The sequence below is a fragment of the Macrosteles quadrilineatus genome, unplaced genomic scaffold (assembly GCF_028750875.1).
Source record: "Macrosteles quadrilineatus isolate MER2022 unplaced genomic scaffold, UCM_ALF_1.0 Scaffold_1__1_contigs__length_201487025, whole genome shotgun sequence".
Lineage (NCBI taxonomy): Eukaryota > Metazoa > Arthropoda > Insecta > Hemiptera > Cicadellidae > Macrosteles > Macrosteles quadrilineatus.
The window spans coordinates 80,924,047-80,938,054 of NW_026542594.1; the positions used below are offsets into that span (position 1 = coordinate 80,924,047).

General features: G+C 34.2%; 1 protein-coding gene across 6 annotated transcripts in view; it reads right to left on the bottom strand.

Moving 5' to 3' along the window:
- The window catches only part of LOC128983669 (beta-mannosidase), a 254,706-nt gene that overhangs the window by 85,378 nt on the left and 155,320 nt on the right, over positions 1 to 14,008 (bottom strand). For 5 of the 6 annotated variants that reach the window (XM_054403053.1, XM_054403051.1, XM_054403056.1 and 2 more), the window contains one exon: positions 13,884 to 13,976. The exons of the other annotated variant lie outside the window; for it this stretch is intronic. In XM_054403053.1, coding sequence (XP_054259028.1) covers positions 13,884 to 13,976 — 93 coding nt within the window. The remainder of the gene's footprint in view (positions 1 to 13,883; positions 13,977 to 14,008) is intronic. 6 annotated transcript variants of the gene reach the window in all.

Sequence of the window (14,008 nt, forward strand, 5' to 3'; positions counted from 1 at the left end):
TTATTTTATTGGACAATGTGTTAAAAAGCTGTTGAAATAAGGCTATTGAAAACTGAATACCTATTAGAGGACTAGTAAATATTATTAAGAAGCGGAATATTATTACAGGCAAGTAATATAAGGATATACCTACAAGCGGATTATAGAGGAACTTACCAATGCACTTTACTTAATAATAGTTTATATAAAAGAAGAGGTTTTGGATACAACAATATAATATAATCATCAAAAACAAACTGCATTATGTACTAGAGGTATCCAAGCTATTGCCAAGGTGGTATTTCACAAACTGATTAGCCTTAAACATTTCAGCCTAGGTCAAAGGCCTGGAACTCTTATCACTGATAAGACTTGTTTCCTTTGTATCCTAGTTATAACTTTGAGAGATTGGCTTGCTGCTTGTTTACTGCTCTCTGTGAAAGGATAACAAGAGTCTATTAATTCAGTTAATATTGTTACCACAACGGTAAACAATTATTACTCATAACATCTGAAACCATGTTTATACCTGAAGAGAATTACATAAACTAATAATGTAAAATATTTATAAGATTTCTACAGACCTCTTATTATATAGGCTTATGTTTTTGAATTTTAAGTTGTTTTACATTAAAAATGACCATTCAAAATAAAACTGTTTTGGCTAAATCAAAAATAAGCCCAGGTATAAAAACCCGTTCTTATTTTCAAAAAAGAACTGATAGTACTAGTTCAAATCAAGAAAAGAGTACACCAAAAAGCAATGTAAAAAATGCTAGTAATATTGGTGGTAAGATTACAAAGGATACCGGTACAGAAAGGAATACAAACTCTGAAAAACACAGGGAAGAATTAAATAGGTTTGAGCAAAAATGTAACGAATTACAGGCTAAACTACTTGAGGCAAATAATCAGATTTTGTCATTGAACGAATCCTTGAATAAGATGAATGCTAAGTTGCAAAATGATGTATCACAACCGGTTTGGCTGACTGATGAACATTTGACTAAATATTTTGATAAGTTAAACAACCATGTACTAGGTTCCAACTCCAGCATCTACATTTTGAATCCTTTAATAGCGCACGCTTTAAAGTCATTGATAAATACCGACCATCTCCTAGAACCCTTGAACTTGAGAGACAAGAATGTAATAATTATTCCTGTGAATAATTCAACTAACTTTGAAAGTGAAAGTGGAACTCACTGGAGTCTACTTGTATATAACAAAGAGTTAAAATGTTTTTATTCATATGATTCAATTCCACAACATAACATTGAGCAAAGCAAGTTAATTGCAAGTAAACTAACCAACTTTCTCATGCCAAACATTGAGTACGAATTCAAGATTGTAAATGGCCCTCATCAGAACAATTCCTATGATTGTGGGATTTATCTCATCCTAGGTGTTGAATATATCATCAAAATGTGTCTTCAACGTGAATGTTTCACTGATTTAACCATTCCTCTATATGACGAAGTAGACTGCATAGAAAAAAGGTGTTTGCTGGCATATATTCTGGATGAAAAAATTATTGATGAAAAAACTCTCTCGTCTTTAATTATTAGACCTGAAAAGCCCGGATTTTTGGAAAAATCCAACAAAGTCACTAAATGCTCCAATGCTGCTACACAAAATCTGCCGCAACTTGCATTAAACAATAGATATTCCGTCTTATTTGAAGCGGCTCATAATGACTTATCCCAGAACCAATCAGGCTCACAGCCTTCAGTAACCCAAAATAAATTACATAGCCCCAAGAAAAGTAAACTCAATCAGTTGAAACCCACCCCTGACAAAAACAAGAAGAAGAAAGTTAACATTGAAGTACAAACAGCAACTGATAAAACCATGGCTGATAACTGTCGCTTAAAAAACAAACAAAAAATTCACATATTTTCTGATAGCCATGGCAAGGATCTCAGCAACCTGTTGGGACCATTGTTACCTCAATCTTATGACACTTTCACCTGCGCTAACTCTGGTGCAACAGTTGACTATGTTTTAAATAACGTGAAAAACATGGCCCGTGACTTTTCCACCAATGACACAGTGATTGTTATTTCAGGTGCGAACAATTTAAATGATGTCACCTACTCAAACAGAGAGTCAGCTAAGGAGATAGCAAAAAGTTTTAATGAATTTGCTGCTAAAAATAAACATACCAACATTGTTTATGTCACTCAACCACACAGACATGATCTTCCATGGAACAGCCTAATTAATCGGGAAATCTATAAGGTCAATATGGAGTTAAAACATTCAAACTTAAACTTGATTGACATTAGTGACTTTAAAAGATCTTTATTTACTGGGCACGGCCATCACTTGAACAAGTTTGGCAAACGTGTTCTATGTAGAAGAATAGCAGACCTAGTTCTTAAAGAAATTAGAACTACCATGAAAACTCTGTCTACATTTTCTCCTAAAAATGTCACAATCAAAGTAGCTGAAATGGATGATGTCATCACTGAGTATTGTAAAAGATCCGATGTCACTTTCGCTCACTGCATCTCCGCTGATTTCCAATCTCCTAAACACATGAGTGAAGGAGTGGCTGTAGTTTTTGCAAAGAGATTTGGTAAGCCCACGGTAACTGACTACTGCGATAGGAATTTAACACGTCAGAATTCTTCCAATGGTGTTGCTGTGTATGGACTGGTCACTAAACCAAAATATTTCTTAAATGCCAACAACCATCTAAACTACAGAGAAACATATAACTCAGTTTTTAAACAATTGGCTGCTGATTTTAAAACAAACAAATTTAAGACATTGATCTGCTCGCCGCTAGGCTGTGTACGTGATTGCATCAGTCCATCTCACTTTATAGATAACTTATTCGATTTCATCAATGACACTGGTGCATCTGTAATTGTTGTGACAGCGGATGATACTTCAAGGCAAAGATTGAGACGGGGAATTCCACATACCACTTTTGTAAAAAAGCTGCATAATTTAATTGGTGCACAGTACCCTACACAACTGTCTCCAAATTACAATGCACTTCCAAGATCAGAGCCAACATCATCACCACCACCAACGGACACATTACCATCACCAACAGACATGACTTCACTACCTGAGATAAACAGCAAACCCACTCTGCAACATGTTCAGCCCAACCTCACACTGTTGGATGAAAATACCATTGACATCAGTAGCAGTTCCTTGACATCTGAATGCCATACACCTGCAGCGGCAGTGATCAGTGATGTGGGGGGGTCAAAGGCCAATGGGAGTGCAAGTGAGGTGTTAACACAGGAAGCATTTAATCTTTCTTATCTGAGTGATAGTAGTCCCTTCAGGGGTTGGTCACCTGCTTCATCTCCAGTTTATACAGTCTCTTTAACTACTCCAGCCTGTCACTCAAACAACACTCCTAACACCCCTGCCCAGCCTTCACAGAGCACTTCCAACACCCCTGCCCAGCCTTCGCACAGCGCTTCTAACATCATAGCTCAGACTCAACATTATGGTTCAGCTCTATCACTACAGCCACAATCGAGTTCAGTATGTGTGAACCCTACAACACCTAGAGTTGTCCCTGGACATCTGCAGTACAACGAAGTGGTTGGCGGGATACAGGCAGATAGTGGTCAAGAAAGTGATCAAGAAAATGTGAAACAAAAGCAGAGTAAAGTGCTAAGTGGCAGTAATATGAGCCCAAATCTTAAAGAGTGTGCTGCAAAAATGCAATGTAATAACGAAAGTAGTCTAGTTAATAAGATACCGAGCAGAAATTTTTTAGATCAATAACTTATCAGGGTAGTAGTAAAGTTAACTCAGAAAACAATATCATTCAGTTTCTTACACTTAATATACAAGGTATAAATAGTAAGACGTCAGTACTTGAAAGTTTTATTAATAATCAACCTAATTTAGCTTTTATTTGTCTAACTGAGCACTGGCTCGATGCTAATGTTGTTGATCTCTCATCACCAAAGGGGTTTTACTGCGCTGGTGCAAGCTGTAGAACCAACCATATCCGAGGTGGTTCTTTGATATTTGTCCTAAATAACTTCCAAAGTAGACCTATTGATGTGATAGACTTTTATGATGAGTTTAATTTTGAAATAACAGCAATTATTATTGATGAGCTCAAATTAATTGTTGTTGCATTGTATCACTCAACTGCTGGCAACCCTAAAATTTTCCTTGACATATTAGATAAGTTTTTGTTTTCAATCTCTCAGTGGAAAACCTATGTGACTGTTGTAACAGGTGATTTCAATGAGAATTTTGATGTACTTAAAGGCAAAAAAACATCAAAATGTTTTCTTAACCTTTTAAAGCAATATAATTTTTATTGTTATAATTTCAGCCCATCCAGAGGAAAAGATTGTTTGGATAATTTTTTTGCTAATTGCCCACAAGGCCAGGTTAAGTTTTGCAGGATATTTAAGTTTCCCTTTTCTGATCATGATGGTATTTTAGTAGGAATGGAGTTTAGGAAAAATAAACCCCCATCTCAAAAAATTAGAGACAACCCAATCGATGATGAGAGAGGTAAATGTATAGATTTTGTGGTTCCTAAGTCTGCTTTTGAAAAAATTAACTTAAGCCTCTTGTCTTATAATTGGGAAAAACAGTTCTTTGGTAACTGCTTCACAGATTCACAACAAGCCTTTGATACGCTTTTTAACACAATAATTAACAACCTATTGCAATTTTCTGTAAAAAAAAAATAAACTTCATAAAAGTAAAGTAAACAAAAAATCTGGTTGGTTCACCAAGGACTTAAAAGCTATTAAGGAAAGAATTATGTTTCTGAAGAGCCTGCTGAAAACTTCCAGCCAGCCAGTTTTAAATCTTATGAATTATTTAAATGATTATAAAAAAAAGTACAGGCAATCTTTGTATAAGGCTAAAAAGGTGTATAATGCCAAATATATCGAAGAAAGTAAAAATAAATGTAAAGCGGCCTGGAACATAATTAAAACTCATAGTTGTGGTTTACATAAAGCAAACAACCATCACATTGTACCTGATGTCTTTAATACCTTTTTTGTAGAAAGTGTAGCAAATATTAAATACCCCCGCCGCAGCAAACCTGCCGACTAAGCGAATTTCCATTTGTCTGAATTGATTTTCAGTTAAATATATTTTAATAACATTAGGTTTAACAAGTACCTAGGTTTGCTGCAACAAGGAAACTAATAAAGTGTGTTTTTGAGTAAAATATTGATAGCTTAGTACAAAATAAATAAATTTGCCAAGTTTGATCAAAATATATCCATAAACAAGCAAACTACAACATTTGACAATATTCTCCATAAGAATAACATGGGAATTTTAAATTTACAATTTTGTTTTAATTTTCTTCGTTACTAATAATCGAATAAAAATACTTTTATATACTAAATTATTTGTTTTTTTAAGCTCTTTAAAACGGTCTAAAGAGAAATCAGGAAATTTTGTGTTTTGAGGGTCAAAAGTGAGAAAAACCAATTTTTACCCCATAAAACCCCCCGTAAAGCCCCGTTCCCATGGTCCGATCGTGCTGGTTCGCGAACTCATTCAAGTTTATCCTGCCTTACACCTTCAAACCAAATTTCATCAAAATCGGACAAAAATTACTCAAGTTATCGCGTTCACGGACGTATATATATATATATATATAAGTCTATATATATATATATATATACATATATAAAAATTTGAACGAATGGTGTTTTTGGCCTCTGGGGACATCAAAATGAAAAAGTAAATCGGTCCCGGGTCTAGGTCTTACCATGCCACCTACGGTAATAGCTACTTCCCTATAGGGAAATTCGCTAATATTAAATACCCCCGCCGCAGCAAACCTGCCGACTAAGCGAATTTCCATTTGTCTGAATTGATTTTCAGTTAAATATATTTTAATAACATTATGTTTAACAAGTACCTAGGTTTGCTGCAACAAGGAAACTAATAAAGTGTGTTTTTGAGTAAAATATTGATAGCTTAGTACAAAATAAATAAATTTGCCAAGTTTGATCAAAATATATCCATAAACAAGCAAACTACAACATTTGACAATATTCTCCATAAAAATAACATGGGAATTTTAAATTTACAATTTTGTTTTAATTTTCTTCGTTACTAATAATCGAATAAAAATACTTTTATATACTAAATTATTTGTTTTTTTAAGCTCTTTAAAACGGTCTAAAGAGAAATCAGGAAATTTTGTGTTTTGAGGGTCAAAAGTGAGAAAAACCAATTTTTACCCCATAAAACCCCCCGTAAAGCCCCGTTCCCATGGTCCGATCGTGCTGGTTCGCGAACTCATTCAAGTTTATCCTGCTTTACACCTTCAAACCAAATTTCATCAAAATCGGACAAAAATTACTCAAGTTATCGCGTTCACGGACGTATATATATATATATAAGTCTATATATATATATATATATATATACATATATAAAAATTTGAACGAATGGTGTTTTTGGCCTCTGGGGACATCAAAATGAAAAAGTAAATCGGTCCCGGGTCTAGGTCTTACCATGCCACCTACGGTAATAGCTACTTCCCTATAGGGAAATTCGCTAATATTAAATACCCCCGCCGCAGCAAACCTGCCGACTAAGCGAATTTCCATTTGTCTGAATTGATTTTCAGTTAAATATATTTTAATAACATTATGTTTAACAAGTACCTAGGTTTGCTGCAACAAGGAAACTAATAAAGTGTGTTTTTGAGTAAAATATTGATAGCTTAGTACAAAATAAATAAATTTGCCAAGTTTGATCAAAATATATCCATAAACAAGCAAACTACAACATTTGACAATATTCTCCATAAGAATAACATGGGAATTTTAAATTTACAATTTTGTTTTAATTTTCTTCGTTACTAATAATCGAATAAAAATACTTTTATATACTAAATTATTTGTTTTTTTAAGCTCTTTAAAACGGTCTAAAGAGAAATCAGGAAATTTTGTGTTTTGAGGGTCAAAAGTGAGAAAAACCAATTTTTACCCCATAAAACCCCCCGTAAAGCCCCGTTCCCATGGTCCGATCGTGCTGGTTCGCGAACTCATTCAAGTTTATCCTGCTTTACACCTTCAAACCAAATTTCATCAAAATCGGACAAAAATTACTCAAGTTATCGCGTTCACGGACGTATATCCTTATATATAATACGTGAAGGCGATTTCTAGAAAACACTACTCCTCCGTTACTAATGGACGGATTTTTACAAACGACGTGTCAAAATAAAGTACTTTTTGTGTAGACGCCCCCTTTCACCAATTCATGTAGTAAAAATTCTCGGGCTTTGCCCCACAGGCCATCAAAGTTGGAGTTTCTCCCATAAGATTAACATGGGGGAATCTAAATATTTGATTGGACACTTTGTCCCCACTAATTTGAGAGAACGGTTGGGCGTAGAAACTTGGTAGAGGTGTCCAAAGAAAGGTCTTGGTCTGTAGATGAGTTATCAAAAGATAAACTAAGCAAAATCCCTTAGGACTCTGTCCCAGAAGCCTTTAAAGATCCCTCCACAAAGTTATTTACATTTTGGCCATGAGAATAATAATTTTAATGAAACAGCTGTTCATTTTTAAATTGTATTTCAAACAACACATATTTATTGGGAGTTGAATTCTACCAAATAAGTATTTTCACCACACTATGATGTTTTTGGCTGTATTACATACGTTAATTGGTGGCTGAAAGTTACGTTTTGCTGGCCATACCAGCTGTCATCGAAATTTGGGGACCGAGCAGGTTTTTACAGGCCGGGGCCGCAAAATCAGCTGTCCGCTTACTTAAAACATGAATGCATTTTAAATACACAATCAAAATCCATAGCATTGCAATAGAATTGTGTTATTGTCGCCGTTGCCTAGCAACTATTTATTTTTATTTTTGCTGATTCCTCAAATTATTTCTTTACATAACCTTTAATGTTGTAGTTGTGTTGACTATCAGTGTGCATTATTATAGTGGTGAATAGTGGTAATAGGGTATAGTGTGGTGAAAAAGTATTTGCAATGTTATTTTCTGATTTTAAAATTGATTTTCTTTTTTATCATGCCATGTTTTGCAATATAACGTTCCATTACAAAATCAGTGGAAAATCCTTTTATCACAAAAATTCTTAAATTATTTCTTATTGAACCATCTTATATCTATTGTACGGGTTGGTATGTGCCTTTTTCGCCACTTTTGCCTACATGTTATCATATTATTCCACAAAATATCAAATATTTATGTAGAAATATCGGCTCTTATTGTGTCAAATAAAATCCAAACTTAGAAACATTGCCTAAAATGGTACCTATCTTGACAAATTATTTGCACCTGCCTATATTACGGACTTTGGCGCACTGAATTAGTAACATTATTGAAAATAACACGACATTTTGGCTGTAAAATATGGTACAAAGAGAAAATACTATTTAAGCAGCTATTGTCATCACAGAAAGGTCATATTCCTTTTAAACTAGATCACATAATCCTTTGACTGGGACGGGTGGTGTCGTCCTGTAATCCAGCTACTAGGAGGTACTGAACGTCAGCACGAGTGAGTACTACGACTACCCGCAGTGCTATCTTGGTAATTATACCAATTCATAAATGTCAATGAAAAAAAAATTTTTCCAATTCAACTATAAACTGTAGGTCCCTTGGTTGCCATTCGCTGTATGGGCTATTAATTAACAGCTGTATCTAAGGAATGTCGGCCTTAGTCACTAACAAGACTACAAGATCGCGCCACTCATCCTACACTCATCTCCATTCATACGTGGCTTAAAATACCTACTATGAATGGTCGCCATAAAAAAACGTATTAAAGGATTAAAGTATTTTAACAGCCATTTGACAGTATTTTTGCTTTTTGGAAATGTTCCATTGCTATGTCATTTGCATTATTTATTGCCAATGAAGCCGCCAAGATCATATGAACTAGGAGGCCCCTAACAGTTCAAGAATAAAAGCCAACTTTACTTCTTTTCCACTACACCTAACATTCCATAGAGAGATTATATTGACAACTTTATGTTATTGATAAGGCCGAGACAACTAACTGACATCCCCCATGTCAAGGAATTCCAGCTTTATCAGTAACCCCACAGTCAATTTCTCAAAACTATGCTAGAGGGTTCATTCATTGGCACAGAAGTACGATATGAACTGACGCTACGCGACGAAGGAAAATCAAACTTACACTGTAACGGATATACCTCCCTTTGAAGTTAGAACGTGTCTTCTCAACAAACAGATATTTTTTCTCAAACACTGATGAAGTCACGGAAGTGTTAAACTACAAGATCCACCAATACGATTTAAATACTTTTTAAAGGTTCTACCAAAGGAAGAGATACCATATAACATACTAATAATAACTCCGATGACGTACAGGATAGGAAATATTTTAATCATTGAATGAACAACCAAATTTGGCAACTAACGCAATATTGTTATTGTTTTTACACTTACAACTTTTTGAACAATGTTAAATGCTCAAAATACCGATGTATATTTCACCCAATTTATCGCAGTTAGATGCATTAACGTAAGCCTTGAAAGTAACCGTCGATTTTGACGGGTTTCCCCTAGTATATATATATATAAGTCTATATATCTATATATATAATTCTGTAAGACAAAATTTTTACCAGAAAATTGTGGACGTCTGGGAAGTCGCAGAAAGGTGGGAGAGGTCTTAAATTGAAGGTCTTGAACCCAGGGACTCGGGAAAAATAGCAGAATTCCCATAAAGTTGCCAGAAAACGAGATATAACGTAAAATATCCACCATAAGAAATGCATGGGGACTGAAAAACGTCTGCATTCTAATCAGCTGTTGCTTATTTATTTTCAATGTTTACATTTATTCCGAAAGTCAATGTTGGTAAATAATGTTTCAAAATGAATTGTGTTTAATTTTTTTGTTTTACGTTTTTAAAATGAGTGAAGTAACTAGACAGGGTAGGGGAAGACCTGCTAGACGTGGATGCAAGACGTGGAAGTGTCCAGGAATTCAACAGACTTAAGAAATGCAAAAGAGAACGTCATGTAGGGCCTAACTGTGAAAGAAATCCAGAAGCTGTTTTACAACCTGTCTTTAGAAGAACGCTGGAAAATGAGTTGAGTGTTGTTTCTCACAATCTAGGTCTTAAAGCACTTGCATGCATTGTGGCGCATTTCACTTTGCAGAGGAGGCCGCAAATGGACATTTCAACGCATGCTGCCACAATGGACATGTCACAACCACAAGAAAATGACGAACTAAAAGAACTGTTTTTACATGATTCGAACTTCATAAAAAACATAAGGCAATACAACAGTGCAATGGCCTGTGCGTCGCTTTCCGCTACACAAAAAGAGATTCCGGGAAATGGGCCTTACAGTCTTACAATTCAGGGACAAATTCATAGATATTTCTGACTGACTACCACGAAATGGGGAGTTTCCTTCATAATAATTAATAATAATTTTGACCTTTACATGTGGTTCTCAAAATGGAAACTATAACAGAATTCGTAAGATTACAAAACAAATCTTCAAATTTTAAACTAGAAAAGATGTGCAATGTTTGGCTGTATGGTTTCAGCTCTGATTCGTCGTTCTCCGGGCTCAGGCCAAACCGTGTGCACAATTCCATTTGTTAATATGTTGTGTTATTGATTTAATCACTATTTTACAATTGTATTTCATTGACACATCAGAAGCAACTAATATACGACTCCAACAGAAGGAAAACCAAGATATAAAAAAAAACACTGTTAATTTTAAGTAACATAAAATTTATAATTTTAAAAACATTGGCCTATTTCGAATATTTGTCATTTTATATAAGTATGGTTTTTTTATTGTAGTCTAAATTAGGGGCTATGGCCCCTATAGGCCACTAGTATATATATATATATATACATATATAAAAATTTGAACGAATGGTGTTTTTGGTCTCTGGGGACATCAAAATGAAAAAGTAAATCGGTCCCGGGTCTAGGTCTTACCATGCCACCTACGGTAATAGCTACTTCCCTATAGGGAAATTCGCTAAAAACAAATTGGTAACACTAAATTTACTTCCAGTGATTTTCTAAGAAATACAGTTATAACCCCAGATCTTTTCCAATGGAAACTTGTAAATCCTGAAGATATTATACGGGTTGCTAAAAGACTTAGTAATTCAGACAGCTGTGATGTATATAATATGAGTAACAATTAATTGTCTAAAAATTACTATTCCTAGTATTTCAGTACCCTTGGCATATTGCATAAATTTTTCATTGATTGAGGGAGTCTTTCCAGATCAGTTAAAAATATCCAGGATATGCCCAGTTCATAAGAAGGGCCCAAGGAACGAACCTTTAAGCTACCGCCCAATTTCAATAATTCCAGTAATTTCAAAAATATATGAAAATATAGTTCATGATCAAATCTATTCCTTTTTTGAAGACAATAAAATTTTCAATCATTGTCAATTCGGGTTTCGAAGGGACAAATCAACAGTCCAAGCTGTAGACAAACTAGTTCGTGAAATTATTTCTTCCTTTGAGACCAAGTCATATGCCCAGGCCACCTTCTGTGATCTTAGCAAGGCTCTTAGCAAGATTGTGTTAATCCAAGTGACCTAATAAAAAAATTAAATTACTATGGAATTACAGGCTCTACTCTAAAGCTCATAAAATCTTACTTATCTAATCAAAGACAAAGGGTTTACACTGATGGTCTCTGGTCTCAAGAAATATCAATAAATGTGGGTGTGCCCCAGGGTTCGGTCCTGGGTCCACTTTTGTTTTTAATATGCATTAATGATCTCCCAAATTCAGTTAATTCCTCAACTATTCTTTATGCAGATGATACAACCTTTTTTCACAGTAATAATGATTTTGAACAGCTAAATTTATTATCAAAAAATACCCTCACCACATCATCAGACTGGTTCAAAGCAAATGGGTTTCTCTTAAATGAAAGTAAAACACAGAATGTTGTTTTCAGTCTAAGACCCCTCCCTAATAGCGGGACTGATATTAATATCGCAGTTAATTCGGTGAAATTTTTGGGCATAAAAATAGATAGTACTCTTACCTGGGGATCTCACATTGATTAGATAACACCAAAACTATCAAGAACAATATTTCTCCTAAGACGCCTGGTTCATTGCTTGGAAACAAATTCTGTTAGAACTGCCTATTTTGCCTACTTTCAATCAATAATTAGATATGGATTAATTCTCTGAGGTAACTGCAGTAGAGTGGATGAAATCTTAATTCTCCAAAAAAGAGCCGTTAGGGTTATCGCTGAATCTGAACTTGATGAACATTGTAAACCTCTTTTTGTTTCAATGAAAATTCCTACTATTATTAATCTGTATATCTTTGATTTAACTGTATATGTAATAAATAACACAAAAATACTAAAATTCCATGAACACAGATATAATACTAGAAATAAAAATCATACTTCCATTGACTACCACAGGCTCTCAAAATCTATAAACAGCCATGTTGTTGTAGCTCCAAAGGTTTACAATAAACTCATTGGCCTTATCTCAAAATATGATGTCAAACAATTCAAGAGAAAGTTTTATAACATGTTATTAATAAACCCACTTTATTCACTTAATGAGTTTTTTTCTTGCCAAATTGCTTTCTAGATCGTTCTATACACTTAAATACAAATCCCCACACTCTATTAATTAATAGTCTCTATAAATCATTCTTCACATTAAAACTATTATTGAAAACTAATCCTCTCTTTTTTTATTAAGATATGATGTTATCAGAAATTATTTTCTATTTTATCTGTTATTGACGTTCCAGGCCAGCTTGAAGGAGAAATTGTTTGTTTAATTGTTTTGTTCTATATACTATATAATTTAAGTTTAATTTTATATTTACATCTACTTTAATTTGCTTCATGACAATTTGTAAAATGCAATCTGACCTATCCTATTGTACTTTATTGTACCGAATGGAAATAAATATATTTGATTTGATTTGATTTGATTAAGAAGTATTGCGACGAGATAAACTTTGAGGTGTCGGCTGTTAAGTTGTTGAAGTATAATGTCATAATTTTGGAATTATACAGATCTCCCAATGGTAAAGTGAATTTATTCTTGAAAATATTAGATGACTTATTGAGATTTCTAACTATTTTTAAATGCAGAATAATTATATGTGGAGATGTAAACGCAGATTTTGACGTAACCACAAAAAAGACTAGTGTTATTAAGCTAATGAATCTCTTAAGACAATATAATTTATACTGTACCAATTTTCAACGCACACGAGGCTCAGCCTGTTTAGACAACATCATGACGGACTTGCAACAAAGTGACTGTGACACCAGGGTACTACAACCAAATTTATCTGACCATAAAGCACTCCAATTTGAATTTAAAATAGGCCTAGCTGAAAATATTGATAAACCCAAAATGAAATTAGATAGGAAATTTTCCTTGGACAATATTATCAAATTCCAACATCATCTATGTAGTCTGGACTGGGATTACATATTGAAAGAGCCTAATAATGCATCGGCCGAAGATTTGTTTTGTCAGTTTTTTAAAAATTTTTTGTCAATTTTTGAATTATGCTTTCCCTTACAAGAAATTAAAATCAAAAGCAAGCCCCGTATATGTGCTAATTGGTACACACCCGAACTTGAGAAAATGAAAAATCAGATTTTATTCTGCAAAAGTGTGTATGCAAAATCACGAAGTGAACAGCTATTAAATAAAGTAAAGTACCTCAAATAACAGTACAAACGGGCCTTGAGTGATGCAAAAAAGGCCAAGAACGAAGAATTCATCGACGGGTCAACCAACAGATGTCGAGCAGTCTATTGTGATTATAGTGTAATACTGAATGACCAATAAATCTATTCTATTCTATTCAAAATTTGAAAATGCCAAATAAGTACTTTAGCTAGGAGTGCAAAGGTGAATTGACTAACTTGATAAAACATGTCAGACTCATACATGCCTCCACCCCAAACACGCAACATGTTCATATTGGCATCTCTGGAACTGGCCAATATGTGGTGCACCTGTAACAAACAAACATAACATGTCAGACTCA